We start from the raw sequence: 27925 nt of genomic DNA on the forward strand, positions 1-27925 counted from the left end.
GATGTCCGGTCCTTTGAAGACATCGCAGAAGCTGAGTGGTTTTTCCAGATATATATCAGACACGATCATCCCAACTCAGCTAATCAACCATCGGAGTATCGGAGACATCGGACACCATCGGAGCTCATTGGAGACATCGGAGATCATCGGAGCTCAGCTCATCGGGGCTCAACTCATCACCTCCAATGGAGGAGCTCTCTCATCACCCAGAATGGCGATGCTCGCTGAGTAGCGACGTGCTTAAGCCAAGCCAAGGTCTGCACCACCTAAGAAGAATCGCTACACCGAGCCGCCGAGGTGCGAGTGAAACTGACGGAGATTCCAGTTATCATTCTCGAGCCAACGAAGACACCCAACGTCAACCCAGCAACGAACGAGAGCATCGTTCATCGCCAGAGCGACAACAAGCAATCAACCTGGAGAAAAGTGCGGAAATCGCCAAGCATCGACCAAGTGAGCAAAGCAGAAAGAACGGAGCAGTGGAAAGAGCCTGATCGGCCGCCCGTGAGGAAGAGGAGAGCGCCATCGAATGTGCAGTGTGTTTAATACACACACACATCGACCAGCACCGCTGAGAACCGACTCGTCATCCCGCAGTGGAGGAGCTGCGTACTATCCAACGACGGAATCATCGCGCTCCACGAACAGCAGCGGGCCGATGCCGCTCATCTCCCAGCGGAGAAAGTCGCGGCTGCAACCCCGCACGTGTGAGAGGAAAACTCCGAGCCGTTCATATCACCTCCCCCACTCACAAACCCAAGGAAGCACATACACGCACACATCTACATCCCCAGAGCTCATGCAATAATTTATCTAAGAGACAATCCACCTCTCCCACACAATGGGACCGACCTTAGACAATCATCAGAAGACTAATTATAAAGTTTGAACACCAGCTGGCCATGAGGAATCGTGGCCCATCGAGTGATTAAGAATCCGTCGGTTATAGGAGTATGAGGCGTTGTTTTTTTTCTTTCCTTTTCATTTTCGTTCTCTTTTATCGCATAAACGACCAATAGATTCGTCGATGCAAACTAAAACTCTTAAAATCCTTATTACGAATCTACCCGTTTACAGACAGAGAGAATATCGTGTCAAACCTGTTCCTTTGTCATAGAGTCTCGCTTAAGAATCAATTAAAGCGGAGCCAGAATACGCTCTCCCACAAACACACGCACTCACCCACCATTGTCTCAAACCTTTCGTTAACTAAATTAATCTTGCCGACGAATCTATTGATGTATGCTTCGCCTTTGGGGTATAATAAGTGTTTTTATTGCCCTTCATATGAATATCGTTGCATGCCTGTTTTAAAACTCTGCCTGTCGTCGGATGTGCTCGGTACACAGTGGAATTAGATGTGCGGTTGCCAAAGTGAAACAACGCAAGCCTTGATGGTTAAGAGTGTTGCTCACTGAGAGAAATCTCCCCGATGGTACCGTAGATAACTCCGAACATGAGAGTTGCATATTAGAGTGTCATATGTTTGTTTAGAATTAAAATTGCTTAAAACAGAAGTATTTTGAGTGTTTCTTTCCAAGTCCATGCAAAACTCTTATTTAAAAGAACTGTATCCTGCGTTGAGATATGAATTTGGAGACCTAACATAACATAAACACACTAAGATAATCAATAAATGTTTAATCAAAGATAATCGTTTAATCCTGATTGATACAACTCTGGATAACGAAGCTAAGCCTAATTATCATAACTGCATACATTCACATAATCGCAAGCATTCGCATAAATTAATACGATTATCTCCGTGATTATCATAATGTATGCATATAATTACATACATTAGCATAATTTCCGCGAATAACGCATTTTCTTCAATTTTTATTAATTTCTATTATTTTTTTATCAAAATTTCATAATCCGACATATACAACAAAAGTCATTCAAATTCTACTCGTCACCTAAACATTAGCACCTTTATCACTTCTCACAGTGCAATAATAATAAATAACTTAAGTATTGCAACAAATGAATACTAGTTAATACAAAAAAATTAAGGGAACTCCTCAAAAGATCTGCTGCATGTTGGAATGACGCTGATCTCATGTAGTGTGCCGGAGTGAAATTTCGTTTACGGAGACGTTCGATTTCATTAATCGAAAAGTATCCATAATTTATCAATTACGTTAACGTGAAATTTCTTAAAGCGAACGCTCGCATATCGAGGGATCCCTGTATGACTGTTTTGCGAGAGGATAGTGCTAGCTAGAGTGCTAAACAAGACGGCTCACGGCAACAGCTATTCCAGAAACCTAGCAACGTTCATGCACAATAAGCAAAGTGCTTCATCGACTGTCCACGTGTTTTAACGAAATTAATACTCTGCGTGTATGTGCACGTGGGCAATACTTACTCGAATGAAGGTAGCAGTATTTTCCGGGAAAAGGCACGGCTTCAGAAAAGTATGGCAAACACGCCGGTTTTATGTACTCCGTCGGTTGTATGCTTTGACTTAACTCCACCACAGCTATGTCGTAGTCAGGGTGGGAGGCATTGTACTTCGGGTGCACAAATATATTCGCCACTGTGATATTCCCAGACCAGTACCAATTCCACCCCCGCCAAGACACTCGCCACTCGGAAATTGGTCGGCTGCAAGTCGTAACATTTTAAAATAAATTAGATACATTTTACATTTAATTCAACCACTGTCTTTATTCATCTCGCAGTGTCAAGCAGACTGTGTAAGTCGTGATGTTTCGTCTAAATAATGTACATTGGCTCAATTTGAACTGGGCTCAAGCTGAACCGTAAGCTATGACTATATATCAACCTCGGAATAATCTAATCACTGCACCATTATTCAACATCGTGCATCATTGACACTCATGAACCTTGATACTACATAGTGTATCACTGGTACTCATGAACCCTCATCTACATATTGCATGATCAAGAATTACATTGTATACCATCCAACAATATATTAACACGTAAGTTTGCATAGACAATATTATTATTATTTACTTTGACCATTAGTTGTAAACTGGAGTTAAAACAATGTCTCAATACAGTGGTCCTGCCCCTAACAGCAGCTAAAACGTTTTAATTAGCAATTTGTATATCAATGCTTGGCGCTGATCCATTTTACTAATATTATGCATGAGATTGATTGCTTCCTCTTTGTACTGATACTTGCTGTATATGTCGGGACCTATGTAACCATGATTTGTAACCGAGATGTGTGCCGTCACAGGACACCAATGAAACAATGGATCCTAGCAGCTCATTGGGCAATTTCTGCTGAAAAAAATAAAATCGATATGTGCTGTTAAATCTATGGCCAGCGTTAGTCTATGGGCAGCGTTGAGTCAATGGGCAGGTTCTATTCTATGGACAGTGTTGCGTCTGTAGGACTCGTACTGATGCGACAGCTTCTTTGTCTTTCTCGGTTCTTTATTAACTCGTATAGTTTCACATCTCTTCCGTCGGCATCACTCAATGTCCCTCCGTACTCTTCAACCCACAGCTCCCCATCACCATCACTCAATGTCCCTCCGCTCGCTCACTCTGCTGGCTTCGCTCGCTCTCCTTCTGCTCCTCTCCTCCAGCGACCTTCCTCTCTGCTCTCTCTCTCTCCAGCTCGGTCGCTCTTTGTTCTCTCTGCCGCCCCACTCCGTCGTAGCTCTCTCCACCAAGGTCCTTTGCTCTGCTGCTATCCTATACTGTACTCGCTCCATCCACTGCTACTCTATCTGTATTCTCTCTATCCACTGCTACCATACTCTGTATTCTCTTTGTCCACTGCTACCTTATACTATACTCTCTTTGTCCACTGCTAACTTATACTATACTCTCTTTGTCTGCTGTTCCGTCTGTCCATCTGTTCGTCTCTCATCCCAGGCACCAACTCCCGTTTCTCCCCACGCTCTCTGCCTTTATCCCTGAACCAATTCCCCTTAATTAATTGGACCATCCCCCGCTTCGCTATTCGCCCCCAGCCCCCAGTCCCACGTGGTGTTGTTGTAGACACCGCGGTGCCAATCTCAGACACCCATACCTCTCGTCCAATCACCGGCCTGTGTCCTCAATTACCCCCGGCAACCTGCAGGCCCGCCTTAACTACCCTGCCACCTTAATTGGTACAACAACAACAGTAAATCGCTCCGCGCCCTGTGTCCCCGTTTGCCCTCACTGTCCGCCGCGTGCACGCATCTCAATCCAACGCGTGAAGTGCGTTTCTCAAGTCCTACATCACCGCCCTCCCCAATGTTTAAAGAGTTAGCTGTCCCGGCTAAACACAACGCGTCACACGGCAATACACAACAACCCAACACAATGTACACGATCCCCCCCCAAATACGACAACCAACGTCCATGTCACGCAATGTTTATGAAAAAGTCACTCTTCTGGAGCGGGTTCCCGTAGCCGGTCCGTCACCCCGGCTCAGGTGAACAGGGGGCAGGGGCAGGGAATATCTCTCCGTGGGCGCGGGGCAGCGTCCTGCCCGAAACGTGTGCCCCGCTTCGTTGCACCGCCCATTCCCTGACGAGACACCAAAGCGGTCGCGTGCGTCCCGGGGTGGCCCCTGACTCAGAAATGGCGATCCTGCAGACACACGGGGGGTAAACTGATAAGGTGCGTTCTCCCATCGCCGCACAGTACGCTTGTCGGACACATCCAATACAGGCCGTTCCGGGATGGGAGATGACGCATCATAAGGTACCACATATCTTTTCAAGCGCGATGGGTGAACATGCCACAATCGGCGACCATATTGAATCCTCACACTCTGATCCCGGCGAACTTCCACAATCTCAATGGGACCCTGCCAGGGCCGATGGAATTTCGGTGATCTGCCTACTGGCACCATCGGACAATGTAACCAGGCCTTGTCCCCCACCTGCCATGGCTCCCGTGGAGGCTGTGTACTGTGCAGGCACTCATTAGCCGCCTGCCTTTGTTCCAAATTTCTCAGCGAGGCCTCCCTAGCCTCTTTTAGACGATCCAATGCCTCAAGCATGGGGACAGGCACCGCTGACGACTTCCCTTTAGTTTTTACCCCCAGCTTTACCAAGGCCGGGGCTTCCGGTTCACGACCATACATCAAATAGAAGGGTGAATACCCTGTCGAGGCGTGTGGGGCTAATCTATAATTGTCCAATGCCGCCAGCACATGTAGATTCCAATCTGTCTGAGCCGAATTAACCTGTTGGCGCAACACAATGTTCGATGAAGACGCTCAAGCATCCTGTCGGTTTGCGGGTGGTATGGGGATGTCTGAATTTTCCTTGTACCCAATGCATCACACACTTCCTTCAATAGGCGGGAAGAATTTTTTTTACCCTGGTCAGTAAGCAGGTGCTCCGGGGCACCTTTGTCAAAAACGTAACCCTGCAGGAAGGCCTCCACGATCGATCCTGCCGATTGGTCCACTAGCGGCCATGCCATAGGCCACCGAGTGAGGTACTCTACCCCCACGAGCAAATATTTGTGACCCCACGGGGTAACGGGGAACAGTCCCAGAATATCAAGGGCTACAATCTCGTTTACCCGTGAAACCCGTATCGACTGCAATGGTACTCGATTTGGCTGTGCCGGCGCCTTCCACCGCGCGTACTCGTGACAGGCCTTAACATACAAATGAACATCGTTTTGCAATCCCGGCCAATAGAAATGGTTACTCAAAGTCAACGCTGTTTTTTTTCTTACCCAAGTGCATCAATCCCTCGTGCGCGTCGCGAATAAGTTTTCCCCTCAAACATAGTGGAACAACAATACAAAACTTCTGTAAGACGACATCCCACCTCACTAGGAGGTCGTCTATGAGCCGAAGAAAGGCCCGATCATCCCACTGTTTGGAACGGGAGGCCCGAAGTCTCATTCTGGTAAGCGAAGGATCCTCCACTTGCAAGCGCTCCCAACACTCCCGTGACAATCCCAGCAACCCAGGCTCCTTAGCCGGTGCTTCGTCAACCCGGTCCGAATCGGCTGCAGCAGCCATGGCCAGAATGCCCTGCAGCGGTGGCCCGCAGCACAGCGATCTCTCGGAACATCTACACAAGCCCGACGACTGAGGCAATCGGGACAGAGCGTCCACGTTAACATGACGCGTCCCTTTCCTGTGCTGGACCGTGAAGTATCCCTGCAGGACCTCAAGGAGTACTGCAGCGCCTTCCGTACAAGTATGGTCGGTACAACAGCACAAAGTGTACAATCGCCAACAATTCCCTGCGTGTTACACAATATCTTTGCTCTGCTGGGGACAGTACACGGTTGCCGTACGCAACGACCCTTTCAACTCCATCAATCGCCTGCGACAACACAGTGCCGATGCCCGTGTCACTGGCATGGGTGTCCAAAATAAACATTTACGCAAAATTTGGATAACCGAGCGGCGGTGCGCCTGCCAAAGCGTCCTGGAGCATCTCAAATGAACGCTGTTCCTCGTCACCCCATAGAAACGTCTTACCCTTAGCAGTCAGCGTATGCAGCGGCCTCGCAATTGTGGCAAAATCTTTAACAAATCGATGGTAATATGACGCAAATCCCATGAAGCTACGCACTTCCGATAGGCACTGGCCACACACGTACACAACTGGCTTTCTCCGGGTCAGTGGCGACCCCCGCTTCACTGACCACATGACCCAAGTATTTGACAGATGTTCTCAACAATTTGCATTTCTGGTGTTTAAATTTCAAATTGGCATCCCATACCCGGCCAAACACAGCCCGTAGCTGCTGCAAGTGTACTTCAAAATCTTTACCGAACACAATGACGTCGTCAAGGTATATCAAACATGACTCCCACTGCAATCCGGACAATACGAGTTCCATCAATCGTTGAAAGGTGGCTGGCGCGAAGTGCAGCCCCATCGGAAGTTCGTTAAATTGGAACAACTCCTGCGGCGTGCGGAAGGCCGTCTTTGGTTTAGATTCCTCGTCCAAGGGCAATTGCCAAAAGCCCTACAAAAGATCCAAAATGGGAAAAAATTTCGCACCGGACAAGGAGTCCAATGAGTCATCAATGCGCATGAGCGGGTATGCATCCGCCACCAAAATCTTATTCAATTTTCGGTAATTCACACAAAATCGCAGAGAACCATCTCGTTTTTTAACCAATACAATCGGAGCCCCCCACGGGCTGGAAGAGATGGAGAGACGATATTTTGTTGCAACATTTCGTCCACCGTTTTCCGAATGCAATCCTTCTCCAGCGGGCTCACCCGGTGAGAATTTAATCGAATTGGGGGTGCATCCCTAGTATCAATGTGATGCCGCAACAGGGACGTGCGAGCGACATCAAACTTCCCCGAGCTAAAAACGTCCCTGAATTCCCAAAGCAACCCCCGAAGACGCGACCGCTGCTCGGGTGTCAAATCATCATTGCAATCGTACAAATCCCGAAACCAGCCCGGTTCCTCCTCATCCTGTGGCAGTGTATCTCCTTCCCCAGCTACCAAGCACGCATCCCCTTCCGAGTTCCGCGCAACCGATGCGTGCGCCAACGTAGTCCCTTCTTGAATAACGACTGACTCGTGCCCCGCATTTACAATCTGAATGAATGGTTCGCACGTCGCCGGCACCATCGTAAAAGCACCAACCAAGGAGGGCGTTCATGCCACGGCATTCGACGGTATCAACAAAATGCCTTCCTCCAAGTTACCCACTGACAGCCCTTTTTTCAAGTGTAACGGCACGAGCATCTGCATTGCAGGCGGAACGCGCACCATGCGGCTAACCACCGCCTGAACCACAGCGTTAACGCGAGCAAATTTAGATGGAGTTCCCAAAAACTTAAGGCACTTCCCCGATGGCAATTCCTATCTTCCCTTTTCAATAGAAATCTTAATTGGCATCTTTTGCAAAAAATCTGTGCCCAACAAACATGGCACGGCCAGAACAGTCAACCAAAATGTATCCTGTTACACACACCTCCCCAACTTGAATCGTTGCAAGCACTCGACCCAAAATTCCAAAACTGCCCCCCTTTGCCACTATACACGGCCCATCCACTGGTTCCAACGCATGGGGCAAGGTTGGCAATAATCGAAAAGTTTGCAAGGAAATGAGGGTCGCAGAAGCCCCCGTATCGACGATAACTCGAATCTGTACCCCTTGAACAAGCGCCATCACATCCGACGAACCCGGCGCAGCTCCCAAAACATGATGAGCCAACGCACCCCATACAGCATTCCCATGTGAGTCATACGAAGGGGGATCAACAGTGTGTGGTGTCGCGGATGGGTGAGGTGTAGGATACGGCTGTGTATTGCATGTGTCGCGACTCACCTGATAGTCTAGAGATGGGAAGAATCCGCGGTTGTAGCCTCCTGATGACCACAGGAAGACGCCTCTTCGTCTCCAGCAGTCCCGTGCGAAGTGTCCTCGACGCCCGCACTCGTAACACGTCAGCGGACCGCCACGTCCGAACGTCCCAGGGCGGCAAGGCGGGCCCACAAGCGACCATGCGGCTGCTGCTGTCAGCGACCCTGGCTCCAACTCCGACAGGCCCCCGGCCGCGCCGGCGCACACCACCAGGGGCTGTAGTGTCACCGCCACTGGCTCGTCACAAAGATCCAGGTTGGCCTGGATGTTCCTGGCAATCTGCAAAGACGACCCGTCGTCGTCGCTGTTGCTGGGAAGTGAGAGGACGACTCGTAGCTCCTTCACCATCAGTAACAGCTTCTCCTGGGCCAAAGAATCAAGGGCGGCCTGATCCATCGCCGGGTAAGCCGCTTGGCCGAGGGTCAACAGTGCACTGCGATACGCGAGGGGAGATTTTGTCTCCGCCCGCCGTCTCAAATGAAACTTGCGCTTGGCAACCGATCGCGGTTCGTAAATGTCCTGCATCGCCGTGAATGTCTCCATCAGTTACAAGTGAACCCCCCTAGGGAGGCCGTAAAACGTCGCCAGTGCATCGTCGTCCAAGGCCGTTGGCAGGGCTCGTAGCGCTTCAACTTCCATCCAACCGAGCGACTCGTACGCTGCCCGAAATCGTCATGTAAACGCCGTCCAGTCGCCGACTTTAACCTCAAAGCGTTCCACGTGCAATCGGTGTCGTGTGCTCAAAGTCGGTGACTCCGGCTCCTCCTCGGCATCCAGCTCTGCACCTGGCGCATCAGGATATACAGCCGTGCTGCCGGCCTCCGCAGATGTGACGAGCTCGTGCGGCAGCTGATCCGATCCCGTCGGCGCCGTCCGTTTCGTTTGCATAAAATGTACAAATTCTTTCGTGACCACCGCCATCCTGGCCTCCCACGCAGCCATCGCAGCTCTCCATACCTGAGGTGGGCTTGGCTCATCTTCATCATTCGGGTCACCCTCTTCCCACCGCGGCGCCCCATCAGCCACGTCTGATGGGGGAGCGGGGGCCTCCAACCCCGACGGGGGTATCACATCCGCATCGCTGCTGTCGGCCGACGAGCCCGCCGGTAAGTTCTTCTTTTTCGTTGCTTTCTTCGACATGTCGGCGTGGTTCTTTTTGATCACTTCTGACACCAGTTGTAGGACTCGTACTGACGCGACAGCTTCTTTGTCTTTCTCGGTTATTTATTAATTTGTATAGTTTCACATCTCCTCCGTCGGCATCACTCAATCTCCCTCCGTACTCTTTAACCCACAGCTCCCCATCACCATCACTCAATGTCCCTCCGCTCGCTCACTCTGCTGGCTTTGTTCGCTCTCCTTCTGCTCCTCTCCTCCAGCGACCTTCCTCTCTGCTCTCTCTCTCTCTCTCTCCAGCTCGGTCGGTCTTTGTTCTCTCTGCCGTCCCACTCCGTCGTAGCTCTCTCCACCAAGGTCCGTTGCTCCGCTGCTATCCTAAACTGTACTCGCTCCATCCACTGCTACTCTATCTGTATTCTCTCTATCCACTGCTACCATACTCTGTATTCTCTTTGCCCACTGCTACCTTATACTATACTCTCTTTGTCCACTGCTACCATATACTATACTCTCTTTGTCCACTGCTACCTTATACTATATTCTCTTTGTCTGCTGCTCCGTCTCTCCATCTGTTCGTCTCTCGTCCCAGGCACCAACTCCCGTTTCTCCCCACGCTCTCCGCCTTTATCCCTGAACCAATTCCCCCTTAATTAATTGGACCATCCCTCGCTTCACTACTCGCCCCCAGCCCACAGTCCCACGTGGTGTTGTTGTTGTAGACACCGCGGCACCAATCTCAGACACCCATACCTCTCGTCCAATCACCGGCCTGCGTCCTCGATTACCCCCGGCCAGCTGCAGGCCCCCCTTAACTACCGTGCCACCTTAATTGGTACAACAACAGTAAGTCGCTCCGTGCCCTGTCCCCGTTTGCCCTCACTGTCCGCCGCGTGCACGCATCTCAATCCAACGCGTGATGCGCGTTCCTGAAGTCTTACCCGTCTACCTGCACTGTTCGTCTATGGGCAGTGTTAGTCTGTGGGCAGTGTTCGTCTATGGGTGGTATTTATTCTATGGGCAGCATTGAGTGTTGAGTCTATCTGCAGAGCGAGTCTATGGGCAGTGTTCAGTCTTTGGGAAGTGAGTCTATGTACAGTGTTGAGTCTATGGACAGTGTTAGTGTATGGGCAGTGTTGAGGCGATAGACAGTGTGAGTCTATGTTGAATCTGTGGGCGGCTTTAGTCCTTTAACATCTGAACCATCGTAGGACGCCGATTAAATCACAGCAGTAATTATATGATCCCTTCTGGCTGAAATAAATAACATGTATCTATTTAGAGAAGCCTGGCCAGGTCACATGGTTAATGTCACTATTACATTAAGACGTATTTTTGACTATATTTACAGAAGATATTTCCATTAAAATGCACACACATTTAGAGTTCACAAATGTAATGACCAAAAAATGTCCCCAGCCAATGTGCAGCCTAACCGCTAGTTCGAAAATAAACCACGGTCTCCGATTGACCGAAAGAGGCCTCCACAGGCATTGGTTGGGAGGCAGGCTTTTAAACTGATTGGAGAAAAAGGGGTTGAACTATAATAGGGCATCCGTTAGAGAAGAAGAACAGGGATTGGTTAAAGGAAGAACAGGGTTAGGAAAGTTCGAGAAAGGGGGCTCGAGGAGCATAAAAGGAGAGAAGCACGAGGAGTGGGGACGTTCGAGGGAAAAGACGAACCACGAAATGAAGAACCTAGTCAGGGCCTAGTATTGTCATTGTGTTTTCAATAAAGAGGGTTCACGTTTTCAGTCGTTACACAAAGATAAAATATCCCATTAAGCCTGCACAGACTATAGGAGCAAGTGTTGTTTATGTAGCCGGTGTGAATCAGACCTATAATTGTGCACTCTGCGACGTGTTGCTGTAATTGCTGCGTTTTTTTCATTGTAAGTGAAGACAATGATGATTAGAAATAATAGGACCCAGAGCCCCATGTGCACAGCAGGCCACAACCCTACAGTGTGTAGACTATTCAGAGTAAAGGGCACACCCTCAATTTATTATTGGGGTTGACTTCGTGCTGGTGAAATGCATATTACATTGGCTCCTTTAAAATATCAAGTGTAACTTAAACTAATATTACTTGAATGTTAATCGACTGACAGCATACCTGTCAACCCATACGGGTTTCCCGTGTTCTTGTGCAGAGAAATTGAGTTTTCAGGTCCATCCGTTGTATAGCCGTTTCAATTCGGCAAAAAAAGTGGTTTATTTGTTTGTATTTCTCCATTTTGATGGGACTTTGTAGCATAAACGTTGAGATTTATGAGGGCACGGGGTGACTAATAAAGTCTGAATTGGTCTGTTATTAGGTAGGCACTGCAAAGGGGTTGACAGAAACTCGGTAATGTTCATTGACAGTTGATTGAGTTATTGGTCGTAAAGAATATACGCACAAGTAAGACTTTGATATGAACGTTGATTTAAATATATAAAATACTTATAATTTGGTCTAGAATATTAACACTGGCGCTCAATTCCATGAACGTGGAGGGTGATGGGGATGTGTCTGCTGATTATTGCAGGCATGAGATGTTCACTTCTTTTGAGTGTTGTGTTAGTTTTCCGGTTTTTGCGCAGGGAATTTAATAAGAAGGTGTTACCTTCGTGCTGAGACTTATTTAATTCTATTCACGGGTGTTAATAATTAGTTTATTTTTTTCAACCCACCTAAAATAAACACGTAATGTTAACAATTAATCCATTGATGTCCCCTTTTGCCATTGGGCACATGTTTCTTTAGCACCGTTCCGTATAAATATTGGACTTTTTAAGGACTTTCCTATCGTCGTGTACTGTCGTGCGACTATGAGAAGTCAGCCTATTGTTCTATTGCTCAATTTAACAACGTAACCATTGAGGTTTAAGTGGACGGATCGATGAGTATGATATTTGCAGGAGTACTGTTGTGCCAATTCCGATCATAAGTGTGTTTGCATATTAGAGTGTTTTTAGATATTAAAGTTGCTTAACACAGAAGAGTCTGAGTGGTTCCTTCGTAAGTTCATGCGTAATTATATTAATTAAAAGAACCGTATCCTCCGGCAAGATCTGAATCCTGAAACCGGAAATAATTACCCTAAAATCATAACCGGTAAGTGTTTAAGCGAGAAACATTATCAGTAAAAGTTAAAGCGAGAATCATTGTATTATCACGATTGGTAATACACTCCAAGACAACGAAGCCGAGCATCACATCACGCACATCAATCACAAATAAACACACGCACAGAATACACCCCTAGACAACGAAGCCGAGCCATTAATAATAATAATATGCAACTACACGCATGCCTATTGATCAAAATACAAACTAACACACACACATTAATAATACTCCTATACACACACACATTGATCATATACATATATTTTCACATAATACACACATTTAATCACACATAGGATTGATCACGTTACATTCACACGCAATTAACATCAATTAACATGAAATGCACGCACGTTGAATTATTTTATGAATTGTGTGTGATTTGCATAATTTCCTACATTTGCATAATTGTATGAATTTGCATATTATATAAAAAAAATCACAATATAAACAACAAACAGAACACAACACAGAGTGTTTACTCATCATCTCCGAAATTTAATATTTGTATTGTCTATTTACGATTCATGGAAGGAAAGGGACAGGGCGGGCCGGCTACATTTGTAGTGACATACGACGTCACTACTGTGTCGGGACTGTACGAGCGTAGGGACATGTGACATCACGACTGTCTTGGCTGGGTATGGGTGCTTGTAGGCAGATGTCACGGAGGTCGTGTCAGGCCGTGACACTGGGAGAACCCAACAGGACACGTTACCGGACAAAGGGGGGCTAGGGGCCCCAGTGAGGAGCTGGGGGTCACGTGGTTGGGGGCCCGGACCTTCCCAAAGGATCAAAAAGGGGGGCGTGGCCTGGGGCGGAACCGGCCACGCCGCAGCAGTTGTAAGCGTAGTGTGAACAGAGCGCTGGGCTGTTCTACCCCGGGATGAAGACGACATCAACGGTCCTCGAGTCTCCGATTGTCGTTCGTGACCAGGCAGCCTATCGACTGCCTTTGTCACGCTGTGTAGTATTCCCCGAGTGTTAAGTGAGATCAGGAACCTTGTGTATAGTGTTATCGTTGGTTGTTATTGTTAATAAATAGTGTTGCCTCCAGTTGAGTGTGCCTCAATTTAACCCACTACACATTTGCGAGCACCTATGAAGGCTGGCATGGCACACGAGGGGGTGGGTGGCCAACAACATGCTCGGCCACCTTTGTTTCACGAGTGGCAATGTTTACACACTGTACCAGGTAGCCGTGAGCGGGAATCGAACCCGGCTCGCTGGGTTTGTAATGCAGTGGTTAGTGCATAACACACACACACACATTTTAAATATGTATGGGGAATGTATTACATTAAAGATGCACATAGCATGCATGGAACTCACTTGAGACAGGTTGCAGAAGTCAGTATCCATCGAATTCCAATGAGCACACCATCGCAAGAGGAATGCATTTGAACCACCCAGGGACTCTGTGTGTTCACTGATGTCGTCCCACAAGTTACAGGTACTGAAATTGAAATACAAAAATAATATCAACAATGTCATAGACCCATGCATTCACTCGAACTAAACTAACAGTAGAAGTCCTCTTATCCTTGGTAATGTAATTCTCTTCTTCTGGGTCTCCATGCCTATACTCTTAGGTTTTTTCGGTAAAGTCACGTCGGTAAAAAATAAAATTAAAATTTATAAAATAGGCTGTCACTCCCCTCCAAAAAAATAAAAAAAATATTCGGCAGGGTTTGCTTTCAAACTCCCCACTCGAATTATCTCACACTTCACCTCTCCTCCTGCAACTCCACCGGCTTCCCGTTTACTACCCCGCTGTCTTCAAATTCCTGACTCGAGTCTATAAAATATATCCGTGACCTTGGCCCACTTCATCTTGCCACTCTCATCTCCTTCCACGTCCATTCCTCTAGTCCTCTTCATTCCCAATCTTCTCTCTCTCTATCCCTCCTCCCTGTGCCCAATCTCCACTCCAGTCCATCTGTTATGCTGCAGCCACGAAGCCTCTCTGAGGGAGCCCCACCTACGACTCGACCACCGCTAAGCGACGGGGATGACGCGGCATCCCCCTCACCAACCCCCCGCACAAACACACACACACCGACCCCCATGTAGAGCCTCGCGGGGAAGCCATCTGGTCCACAGGTTTTCACCCAGAAGCTTCTCGTAGGGAGGAACATCCTTCACGGTTTTCCCTGGGACCAGGGAATTGACTAAGGCTTTCCCCAGGCTGAATTACCCTGCGGCGCCGTGAATTAACATGGAAATGCACGATCACAACGAGGCTACGCAGCCACCGCGGATAGAAACATACCCCGCACACACGGATCGGTGGGTAGGTCGTGAGAGGGGGCGAAGCCACGAACGGCGGGGAAACCGGGATCGTTCCTCTAATTGGTCGGGCGCTTAGCGGCAAACTCAGATGCGGACGTCGCTGAAATCAACGGTCCAAGTGGGGCGAGGGTACAGGTGAGCGCTCTAATTGGCGGGCAGATCGGGCTCTTTGATGTAGGTAAGGATAAAAGGACGATAAAAAGGGGCAGGAAGGTCTCTTGCTTTTCGAGTCAGCCACCGGGGGCGGTCGTCTCTTCAGTCCAGCTAATCGACCGTCCGTGTGATGAGTCGAAGTGCTGTGAGGACGGGCACACCGGAGCGTCGAACCGTGAGTAAGACAGCGAGAGAGAGCTAGTGTTTAGCTGGATAGCCAAAGAGGTTTAAGTCCTAACAGACTAAGGTTCAGACCATCGGGAGATAGTTTAATCCTGCCTTGCCGATTCCGACTGACTCCGTGAGAGTGACTCGCAGTCGCGCCGATAATAAATCGTTAGTAACTGATCACAGCCTCGGGTGAATTCTACGAGCATGTGGGAAGAGCGTGGTGCTGTGTGTGTGCGCTCGTACGTGTACGGTCGGCGCTTTCACGGGTGCACGCTAGTAATTGATCACAGCCTCGGGTGAACTCTGCGAGTGTGCGTGGAAAATGCGTGGTGCTGTGTGTGTGTGCGCTCGTAACGTGGGTGGTCGGTGCTTCCACGGGTGTACGCTTCGTCTTGCTGCTGCAAACCCCCGCACTGCGTGTGATTGCTGCGTGGGGTTGTGTGAGGGGAGGCGTCGCGTTTGATTGGCGGAGAGGCAACAAGGTGCGTTCAGGCGGCCGTGAGCCAGCGCCGAGCCATGCCCCACAAGCAGGACTCGCGGACTCGTGGGGGTTTGACTCAGGGAGGAGAGCCGGCGGGCAGCAGCCCTTCTCCCGCGAGCGAGGAGCGCAGCAGCAGCAGCTGCTCTCACACGAGTGAGGGATCGGGAGACGCCGGACCCCCTACGGCCGGCGCCCAGCAGGGAGAGGCCTCGGGGGCCAGCGGCCTCAACACATCTCCTTCACACCTCTCCACTGGATTAAACTTAAACTGTACATTGAGCAGCACAGCCCATAGACTCAACACTGCCCATGGATTCATATTCTTGGTTCAATCATCATCAGGTGTGAAAACCACAGCAATACATTTTCTTGCTGTGGTTTTCACACCTAATGACGATTACTTGTGTTGCAATCGAAACGTCGTGAGAATTGTATTGTTGTATTTGTATTATTTTATTATTACCCTTCTACGTGACTTTACCGAAAGAACCAAGCATATGAATCCCTGCGGTCACGAAAGCTTGAAATCGAAAAAAAACTGCCCATGGACTCAACACTGTCAACAGACTCAACACTGTAAATAGACTCGACACTGCCCATAGTCTCAACACTGCCATAGACTCGGCACTGCACCATAGTCTCAGCACTGCCTATAGACTCAACACTGCCCATAGACTCAACACTGCCCATAGACTCAACACTGCACCATAGACTCAACACTTCTCCTGTTCATTAAGCAGTCTTCAAGCCTCAACCTCTTCGCTGATGCCCATTCTCTTCCGCTTTCCTCCCCTCACCCCTCCACTCCTTCCTGTCCCTCCCCTACCTTTTTCGAACCCATAGGTATCACTCTATTTCGGTCACTCATTCTTCAATCCTTGCACGCCCCTGCGATGTAAACCATTCTTACATGTTATGTTTTAAAACTATGTTTAGCACCTTGACCAAAGGTTATCTATACAATTATAATACAATAATATGACAGATTCTATTTGTCAGTGTTATGCGTGCATTTACTCCATATATTTATTTAATAGAATCTTGCGGAATTTGTACAATAGGATGAATTTGGATGGTGAACTCCACTTATCTGGAGCCATCCCAAAGTGAATGGTCAGAAGGCGAGCTGTGCCTCAATACTGTTAAATCGACACTTTGTAAATTGTCCACTGAATGTAATGTTTAAAAATTGCACGGGTTGACAGGGTGTGCTGGGCATGTCCTCACCTGAAGGCCTTGTGACTTTAATGGAGCTGTAGCTGATGTTGAACCCTCGACCTGCGGTGAAATTGAATGTTTTCCAGTGGATTGACTTCATCTCGGCATTACACTCTTTACAGTCAGACAGATCCATATACTGGGGGTCTCCACTTTTATGACATCACGATGTGTTCCTGGATGCCCCGTCGTCATAAATCGGATCATCGTAAATCCGACAGTTTTCTCATAGACAGAAACATTACTTACCGATGTCTTTTTCCCTTTTATCAGCCACATTTACCAAGATTTAATTGGCAAATATCCACAAAAATACTCCAGAATAAGAAAAACTCCACGCCAAGTCACATCGGACGCCAGACACACTGTTCAAATGTGTTTGGAGTAATGTCGCAAAATGCGTCGTGATTTGATCCATGGTGGGATTATATCAACGTCGTAAATGTTGATCGTCGTAAACTGGAGGTTGTCTGCACTTTATAGTTATCCTATTTTACATGGCTTTCAATGTTGGCAAATCTCATTTGGTGACAGGTATTCACACTTCATATAACAGAAGGGTGACTATAGGAGGAGTTGGACGGGGAGGAGGGAGGCATCACGAACGGGGAGTGTGGATGAGGAAGGCGAGTGATAAAAGAAGAGAGAGAGACTTGGTATGTTTCGAATCGTGAGGATTGGTTGGAGGCTGGCTGGCTCAGAGCGTGCGTCGCTCTCATTGGCCAAGCGAATGATGTGGGCTGATAGGTTTCCTCAGCCATCGCTGCTGCTGTGTATTTTCACTCGTGAGACATTTGTAGGCGTGTTTATTTTCTTAAAATGTTTTATTCTATTTTTTTCCACGACTAAGAGTGCTCAAACGAATCAGCGTTCTGCGGAGTCGTGTTAAGCGAGGTCCGCCTCTACTTCTAATTAAACACAATCACACAAAATAAGTGCTCCTCTTACCCACATCATTATTTTGCAACCCAAGTTATAAGCATATAATCTTTATTACAAATTGAAAGCTTCTCCTCCTATATTTCAGTTGTTCTCCATTGATACAGTGATGTATGTGTGTCGAACTTCTTTTGCACCGTACGTAGCCAACTCTCCTAATCTGAAGTGCGGAAAAAGATTATGTAGATTATAGGCACCACGGTGGCAAGATGTTGACTACCTCGACTGCTATGCAGAAGGGTCTGGGTTCGTCAAAGATTCTTGTTAAATCCAATCTGTTCTTGCTGAAACCCACTTTGTGTTAATTTGAAATATACTTGTATTGTGTATGTCAATAGCATTCAGCATATCTCTGTTAAAAAGACATCTTCTGTGGGGATACTAAACCGCTTGTGAAAATTCCTCTGTGGCATCACCGCACAATTCAACGTCCCTTCTTATTCATGCTGTGTCTTACAGCCCTTTTGGAGTAATTCGGCAAATGTTCCCTGTTCTATACAGTTTTATCCTCGTGAAGTTCCTCCATCTCTCAACCCCTGTCAACACATTTGCAATAACCCCACATGCAGTTGATGACAAGTACAGAAGCAATTGTAACATATTTGAATGAAATCCGATAGCTTTTAGAACTAAGAAATTGTCAATGAGAATTCGAATCAACCTCGTGCGTATATACTATGTGACATTTATGTTAGAACTTACCATCTAACGGTCCTCTTGTCTTTAACACCAAGAAGATGACCTGTTTCGTGGACTTGATGTGTTGGCCAACAGCGGCTCCCCCACAGAGCACAGCCAGGGAATTGCCTTCGCTCACCTGTCCATCCCAAACCTCGAGCCGTTGCAGTAAGCACGAGTTGCTCTCTTGCAAGCTGCCATGAAACGGAAAGGGTTAGGGCCCAGTCCGGAAATTGCTTGCTCATCTAATTGCAGGCCAATAAAATAACATTTGTCATGCACATATCTCGCGTTACCACCTCTCTCACGGACCAAACTGTAAATATGTTTCAGTCAATCCACGTCCATGAAAACTGTGCAGTCAACTTATTTGCATCAAAGAGTGTCCTGTTTTTAAACAAAAGCGGTTCCAAAACAGAACCGCTTCTGTTTCACCACTAATTGCACAGAGTACTGTGGTTAACGCACTTTTGGTATGAGGATTCATTTAGTACATAAATACGGCGAGTCCTCGCTTAACGCAGGGGTTACATTCATGAAATTTACCTGGGAAAGCGAAATGGCGTTAAGCTGGAATACCTTTCCCATGAGGAATACCAGTAACAGTGGGTGTGTCGTTCCAACGCGTAACAACACCCACGCCGCTCAGAAAAGTAGTCCGTCAAGTGCTAGACTCACGTTCTCGTGAGTAGTCCGTCACGTGTTAGACTCACGTTGTTGTGAGTAGTCCGTCACGTGCTAGACTCACGTTGTCGTGAGTAGTCCGTCACGTGACAGACTCGCGTCATAGACTCGCGTCAGTGAGTAGTCCGTCACGTGCTAGACCCACGTTGTCGTGAGTAGTCCGTCACGTGCTAGACTCACGTTCTAGTGAGTAGTCTGTCACGTGCTAGACTCACGTTGTAGTGAGTAGTCCGTCACGTGCTAGACTCGCGTTATAGTGATTAGTCCGTCACGCACTAGACTTGGGTTGTAGCGGGTTTGGCCTGCGTTGAGCGAAAAACTTTTCACAAAAGGAAAAAAACTATGTTAAAAAGAAAACGCATAGTGTGGACGTCACGCGTTAAACGGAAATTTACTGTAAAGTGAAACTCCTCAAATCCGCGAATCCTTAAATTCGCGATGCCCCATGGGTTGCAGAAACTCTTAAATTCTCTATGGGCAAAACTCCTGAAATTCTTAATTCGCCTGTAAACGAGATGAATTCTACTGTGTATAGCGCATTGTAGTGTGGAGGTGTGTATTTTTAAAGTTTTGACAACGCAATACAGTATTTTCTTACCTTATGTTCTCAATTTTTATTTTTATTACATTTGGAGATCTGGATTGTATTACAAATGTATAGGTCAGGGACTTGTCATCCTTGGTAAAATTGTTAGACAATATGACTCCATCATATCCTGAAAAGACTATTGTTTTCTCCACAGGAACTTGAAAGAGAAAAATACAAAGCATAGTTTATAAGCATTTAAAAAGAATAATGTTTAAATACATCCGATAAATAATCTCAAATGTGTGCAGAATCAAATACGAACTTTATTTAAGTTGTGCTTTTATTACATCGAAACATTGCTCGTCTGTATGTATATATGCATGCATGTTGAACACCGTACGTAGCAAACCGTGCTAATCTGAGGTGCGGTTACTAACCGGAGGTGTTCATCGGATGTCTGCATAAACTCTCAGTTCGTGAGTCACACCTGTATTATTTTCTGACTTTTTAAAATCACTATAGTATCCACTGTCATATCGTTTAATACGATTTAGATACTATTAACGTGATTATACTATTTGTTATTTTAGCAGGTAAAGCCCACTGTGCTATATAGCATTTTTTTAGATGCGACCAGGCCACAAATGATAGTTTAACGAAGTAGCTCATCACGTGGACATTTATAGCAGCCAAATACTCTAAACGCATCTTGATTCGAAATGCAGAGGGAAAAACCGGAGGACCAGGAGAAAAATCCACGTGACCACGGGGACAGAGAGAGAACACGCAACTTCTAAATATACAGGCTCGCCAGGTTCGGGATCGAAACCGCAACCTCCTCCATACCAGGAGAAGAATATAGCATCTCGCCATCGCGGAGCACCAATAATATTATTTAATATTACATAATCAGTAGCAAGTTGCCGTCTGAGTCCCGTGTGTGTGCATGTAATCAGTGGTGCACATTCTCACGCCACTAACCTGTACAAATCACAGAGGCTGCTTGTGTATAATGACACGGTACGGAGTCAAGCCAACTGCAATCTCCAATGGAAGTTGCAGTTTTAACGCAAGCAATGCTTTGTGAAAGAACAGAAGTGGATCCGAGGCCAAACTCGGTTGTGTTTCCAACGAACGATGCTTTTCCGCAGTGGAGAGACTTGCAGATCACATCGGCATCTTGGTAATCCACCACTGAGCTACAAAGCCCGGCCCAGACTCCGTTCCTGTAGACCTCCAACAAACCCTCACAGCTGCTGTTGCCTCCCAGAAGTCGAACGCCAGCGGCTGTAAGAAACACAACGGTTGCTACAACATCTGCAATGGAGGGAGAGCTGTTGGGTTTAACTCTGCTCTCAACACGGTCTGGCTGGTGATGCCTGTATGTGTGTGAGAGAGAGGGAGAAGAAACATGGGAGAAGAAACATCTAACTTTGAGTGTTGAGTTTATTTGATTTGTTCCACGGATGATGGTGCCGTGTCACCAGTTGCCCGACTACTTTGCACAGCAGATCCATGATGCACTAACACAGCAGTCAGGAGACAAGGTGGGCGTGGTAAAGGAGGGGTTGGGGTTGGGGTAGTGATAGGGGTATGGGTGGTGATAGGGGTTGGGTAGTGAAAGGGGTATTGACAGGGGTAGTGAGAGGAGTAGTGTTAGGGTTTGGGGTAGTAATAGGGGTTGGGTAGGTATTAGGTAGTAGTAGGATTACGGGTAGTGATATGGGTTGGGGTAGTGATAGGGGTTGGGTAGTAATAGGGGTTAGGATAGGTATTGGGTATTGATAGGGGGAGGATTGGGTGTAGCGATAGGGGTTGGGGTAGGCCTGGTAGTAGCTGGGGTTGGGGCAGGGGAGAAGAGATGGGGGTGTTTTGAAGGGGAAACGGAAGCTGCAGGTTGCTTTATCGCTGAAATAGGAGCTGGTTCCAGGAAAGGAGAGCAAGAAGGGGACAGTAGCGAGAGAGCGATACTGGGTGCAGAGCGAGAGAAGAACAGACAGGGACGGTAGAGACTTGGAATGTAGATTATCAAGTGCAGTAAAATTATTCTCAGCCCACTCTTTAATGACTGCTCACAACAACATAAAAGCACATTGCGTTCAAATTTGATTGTGAAACTTCATTTGCCTAAATTCCAGCCCCGATAAAAAAATTTTGTTACACTGTAATAAACATACTGGATCACGCTGTGATGACAATACTTTTCATCAGGTCATAGAAACCCACAGAGGAAACGTTTGGATGAATGCAAATAAGAAGCAACAGGGGTGTGTGTGTGCCATTACTGTGCTTAGCGCACTGCACTACGAACCTGGCGACCTGAGTTAAATTCCTGCTCACGGCCACCAACAGCAGCGACGATTATCTGAACTGGTCCCGGGTCTCCCCTACGTCGACTCAGCCTTAAATGAGTACCTGGTGCTGTGCATAAACATCGTCACTGGGGAGACGAAGGCTGCCGGGCATGGTGCTGGCCACCCACCCCCTCGTATGCCGTGAGTCTTCATATGTTGAATTGATAGTTCAATTGCAATGTACAATTTAATTGAGGGGACGATGTGTTGTCTTGGTGTGGTCTGAGACTGTTGTTGTTTTACTGTCTTGCCCACGTTGATAAATTATGAATAATTTATGTACTTCTTACTTTATTTTAATTTATTCATTTTTCATGACTCGCTTGACTTTTCTCTGGTGCTGTGCGTAGACATCGCCACTGGGTAGACAAAGGCGGCCGGGCGTCGTGCTGGCCACCCACCCCCTCGTGTGCCATGCCGGCTTTAACAGGTGCTGCTCGCGAACAGTACTTTCCCCGACAGTCTGTTAAGGCTATACGGGGGGTCTTTGTCTATTACTGTGCTGCCAAGATGTTGAATCGTGGTGAAAGTGGTAAAACAAAAAACGATCTACTTCAGCGGCTTTACTCTTTTTTCCTCCTGATGACGAACGCTTGTGTTGTGATCGAAACGTCTTAGTTTTTTGGTATTTTATTTGAACCGATCTGCGTGACTTTACCGAAAGACCCAAAGAATATGGTAAATAATGTTTCAGACAGCAGCGTGCTGAGTGGCGCTGTAGAGTAAAATAAATAATTAAATAAGCGAGGCCCTGTTTAACCGCCATAAATGGAAATGAAATCAAGTTTACAAATGGGTCCCCGGGGTTAATATGGTCATGCAATCATAATACAAGCGGTCTCCTGTTTACGACGGCCCAATTTATGACATTCAGACAACGGCACCATGAATCGATTTAAGATGCAGAAACTTGATTTACAACGCATCTTATCATGTGACATTTGAAAAGACTGTGTGGATATAGACCTATTAAACCCGGTTAAATATGGCTGATAAAGTGACGTTTCTGCTGTGTCCACCATTTAAGGGAAAAGATCCAATTCAGGACGACCGTTTCCAGGAACGCATTGTAACGTCGTAGAAGTGGGGAGTGCTTGTATTGCATTGTACATCATTACGTAGTAGCTATATCAAGTGATCTGTTTCAGATAAATACAAACAAAGATCCACAGACCTGAAAAGGTGGATTGAATCTGAGCGGTTGAGAACGCTCTTGTCAATATGATCTAAACCCTTATGGCTCAATTTTTACCTAAATCCCTGGTATCTATCACTTTACAGGATCCCCGTTTCTAAATCTAGAGTTACTCTTTGTTGACGTTGGTCGTGACAGGAGTAGTGTATTGCATTAAAGTTTTATGCAAACATTACATCCGAATTATGAAGTTAACCTCCATGTGGTGATTGAGTCTGATGGCTCTGCATGTGACCTGTAATTCATCACACCACGTGGCGGTGGCGAGATGTTAACAATCTTGTCTGGTATACTGGGGGTCGTGGGATCGATTCCGACCCTGACATCTGCTATATATTTGTCTCTCTCCCTGTGGTCGCGTGGATTTTTCGCTGGGTCCTCCGATGTTTCCCTCCACATTATAAACATTTGTTTAGAGTATTTGCTGCTATAAATGTCCACATGATATGCCACTTTGTTGGGCTTTCATTTGTTGCCAGGTCGCTTTTAAAAAAGAGATATATAGCCGAGTGGTCCTTACTTGGTAAAATAAAAAATCTATTTTATTGAACTGCCATACCTTTGTTCACGAGAACAAGGCGATAGAGCACTTGTGGACTAATCTCAATCTTTTCCATCTGGGCGGGATATCGAGTTTCATAAAAATGTTCCAATTGCTCCTGTATTTTATCAACTGCATGTGAGATTATTGCTACTCTATGTATCTCTATGGGTCTCTATGTGTCTCTTTGTATTTCTATGAGCCTATGTACAAGAGCCAGGTAACTGGCTAAACGGGACCCTCATTTGTGTAGGAAATTAAATGAAGTTTAACATGTGCTAGATTGCATGGAGTAGGCCAGAATAAATTTGAGAGGTAAATGCAACTGGCTGCACAGGATCATCATTCATGTAGTAAATGGGAGAGATGGAGGAACTGCACGAGGTCAAAGCAGCATAGAACAGGGGAAGTTTTTGCCAAATTACTGCACAACAGCTATTGACAGAGCTTATATTAGAACGGACATTGAGTCGTATGGAAATGCCATAGGCAGAGCCGTCCCTAGTTTACGGCGAATCACCGGGGCGACCGCATCTGGCCCCGAGCTTCGGGATGCTCCACACGCTTCGACATCACGGTGTTACTCTTTGGTTCTTACGGTATAGTCACGTATAAAGATAAAATAAATAAATTAAATAATAGCATACGACGTTTCGATTGCAACACAAGCAATCATCATCAGGTATAAATGAAATACCAACAAAAATCTAACCAGAAAACTATAGACAGACATATAAGCAGACAGATATCACAAAGATACATAGAGAGAGAACACACTTAGGTACACCGAGAGAGAACGTCTCTGTGACGAGGCCTTAAATAGAGAGAGGGGGCGGGGGCAGAGAGAGGGAGGGGTTAGAGAAAAAAATTAGCATGTCAATGAGTAGGACGACGCGTGGTAAGGTACGCAAGCTTGAAAATTAGGAGAACGGGAGAGAGACACACTAAATCAAATAACCTACCAAAATATCGAAATGTGATGTAATGCAACACAGAGAGTCGGTCAACACACAATTAACGCATAGCCTGGTTGATTACGCATTTCAAAGATTGCTAAGTTAGAATTTAAGTGTGAAAATTCCAAAGAGAGACAAAACACAAACACGAGGAACAGAGACACACAGACAGACCAGAACATAAGAACGACAAAAAACGAGTGGAGACAGAAAACGTACACTAAATCAAATAAAAATTATAGCAAAATTTCGAAATTTAATGCAATGCAACACAGAGGGTCGGTCAACACACAATTAACGCATAGCCTGGTTGATTACGATCTTCCAAAAATTGCTAAATTAGAAGTTAAGTGTGAAATTTGAAAGACACAAACACGAAGATCGATACACAGACAAAGAGAGAGAAAACAAAAAACCCAGAGAGAAAGAGAAAAAGATAAACTTAAAACTTCCCCGTAGAAGTGGTTCAATCTTAATTTGGAGCTTTCGTGATTGCAGGAATTACTCTTTGGTTCTTTCGGTAAAGTCACGTATAAAGAAAATGAATAAATTAAATAATAGCATACGACGTTTCGATTGCAGCACAAACAATCATCATCAGGTATAAATGAAATAGCAACACAAATCTAACCAGAAAACTATAGACAGACATATAAGCAGACAGATATCACAAAGATACATAGAGAGAGAACACACATCGGCACACAGAGAGAGAACGTCTCTGTGACGAGGCCTTAAATAGAGAGAGGGGGCGGGGGCGGAGAGAGGTAGGGGTTAGAGAAAAAATTAGCATGTCAATGAGTAGGACGACGCGTGGTAAGGTACGCAAGCTTGAAAATGAGGAGAACGGGAGAGAGACACACTCAATTACATAACCTAGCAAAATATCGAAATGTGATGTAATGCAACACAGAGAGTCGGTCAACACACAAATAACGCATAGCCTGGTTGATTACGATCTTCCAAAAATTGCTAAATTAGAAGTTAAGTGTGAAATTTGAAAGACATAAACACGAATATCGATACACAATTTTTGGAAGATCGTAATCAACCAGGCTATGCGTTAATTGTTTGTTGACCAACCCTCTGTGTTGCATTGCATTATGTTTCGAAATTTTGCTGGGTTTTATTTGATTAGTGTACTTTTTTCGTCTCCACTCGTTTTTTGTCGTTCTTATGTTCTGCTCTGTCTGTGTGTCTCCGTTCCTCGTGTTTGTGTGTGTTTGTGTTTTGTCTCTCTTTGGAATTTTCATACTTAAATTCTAACTTAGCAATCTTTGAAATACGTAATCAACCAGGCTATGCGTTGTGTGTTGACCGACTCTCTGTGTTGCATTACATTACATTTCGATATTTTGGTAGGTTATTTAATTTAGTGTGTCTCTCTCCCGTTCTCCTAATTTTCAAGCTTGCGTACCTTACCACGTGTCGTCCTACTCATTGACATGCTATTTTTTTCTCTAACCTCTCCCTCTCTTCGCCCACGCCCCCTCTCTCTATTTAAGGCCTCGTCACAGAGACGTTCTCTCTCTGTGTGCCTTAGTGCGTTCTCTCTCTATGTATCTTTGTGATATCTGTCTGCTTATATGTCTGTCTATAGTTTTCTGGTTAGATTTTTGGTGCTATTTCATTTATACCTGATGATGATTGCTTGTGTTGCAATCGAAACGTCGTATGCTATTATTTAATTTATTTTTTTTATCTTTATACATGACTTTACCGAAAGAACCAAAGAGTAATTCCTGCAGTCACGAAAGCTCCAAATTAAGATCAAGGTGTTAGATGTAATTGTTTCAGTTTAGTCTGAAGGCGTTGGGAGGCCCACAGCGGAGCTTACCCCGGGCCCTGCACACCGTATGGACAGCCCTGGCCATAGGGATTATTGTCATAAGAAGTTCAGCATTCCACGAATGGGCTTCATCCTGATGCTGTGGTTTATTTTCATATAGGAACCCTCATCAGTTGACTCAAAATTCCATTGAAAATGTATTGAAAGGGGGCATGGATAGAGGATGGATGGACGGAGATTGAATCAAGATGTCTACCGGACATATGTGAAAAAATACCTTCATAGCTCTTTGGATTCTTCCTCCAATCTGAATAAGATTCTGAAAAGACCTGCCCCTGAGCAGAGAACTCAAGATCAATAAAACATGTAATGCCTGTTTACCTGAACAAACGACGCCAGCATATCCACTAAGTGCACAATAATGCTTGTTTCCAGGCGTCAGGGCGCAGTCGGCAAGACTCTGCCCCACGTCCCTGCAATGAGCGTACCATGTTGGACGCTGCAATAAGCCATGGTGCGTGATGGCATTCACGAGACTTCCACATTGCAACTCGCCACACACATCCCAGTTGGGCCAACACAACGTGCCCCAGGAGCCGTTGTGAAACACTTCCACGCGGCCCTGGCATTCCAACTCACGGTCCACCAGACGCACTCTTCCATCTGAAATATAAAACACGAGTCCATGTAAAAACTGAAAATCATTAAGGAGTCGACACAATTCTTTCCTCAAATGGGCACTCTATTATATCCATATTGGAGGAATGATTGGCTGAATCAATCCCCAACCAAGGTTTGAATTCGCAGACCTTAGATTGTGAGCCACGTTCCCTCTCAGGATTCGGCTTATATCTCCTGAGGCATGACCGGGCTCCACCCCTGGTCACTCCTCCTTCTCGATCCTTCGCGGAGGCTCTGGGTCCACATCACGTGCCCCGATCACACCCTTCTGGGGGTCCCCGTGCCCCATCGTCCGGTCACGTGATCTCGCGGGTTCGTCCAGAGTGTCATGTCCGGACCCGATCCTCATGACATCCGGAACCTACCCTCTAGTGAGCCCTTATGTTATAGTCCACCCACTATCGCCATAGAATGACTCATTTATGTCGTTACACATCTATTAACTGCGTTAAACGAGGAGGCAACAGAAGTGTGTACAAGCCCTGCAGTATTAATGCAATATAACATGGCTCGAATTACAGTTTTCAGAAACTTTTCATGGAACAAGGACATTTCTTTTTCAGGTGACTTACTTGTTGATCGAGTTACAAACAAAGAATGGTTGGCAGTCCCAGCAGCTGATGAAGAGAACATATTTTAGAAAACGATATTAGAATGAAGCACACAAATAAAATGTGTTTTGAAACAGCCACTATCACAAATGACTGGATATTTATTCATCATGATACAATAATACATCGTAAACT

General features: G+C 46.3%; 2 protein-coding genes across 2 annotated transcripts in view; both read right to left on the reverse strand.

Annotated features, from left to right (window-relative positions):
* Positions 1–27925, reverse strand: part of LOC144735516 (scavenger receptor cysteine-rich domain-containing protein DMBT1-like) — a 376933-nt gene that overhangs the window by 33857 nt on the left and 315151 nt on the right. The window lies entirely within an intron of this gene.
* On the reverse strand, positions 613–27812 carry LOC144735580 (scavenger receptor cysteine-rich domain-containing protein DMBT1-like). The gene is made up of 9 exons (XM_078618013.1): positions 27752–27812; positions 26880–27161; positions 20645–20950; positions 19733–19880; positions 18475–18644; positions 16843–16893; positions 13851–13974; positions 2368–2610; positions 613–691 (listed from the first exon to the last, which is right to left on the reverse strand). The coding sequence occupies exons 1-9, from the start codon at positions 27810–27812 to the stop codon at positions 613–615; spliced, it is 1464 nt and encodes a 487-aa protein (XP_078474139.1).

The sequence above is a fragment of the Lampetra planeri genome, chromosome 55 (genome assembly GCF_965212315.1).
Source record: "Lampetra planeri chromosome 55, kcLamPlan1.2.h2, whole genome shotgun sequence".
In the NCBI taxonomy this organism is placed as follows: Eukaryota; Metazoa; Chordata; class Hyperoartia; order Petromyzontiformes; family Petromyzontidae; genus Lampetra; species Lampetra planeri.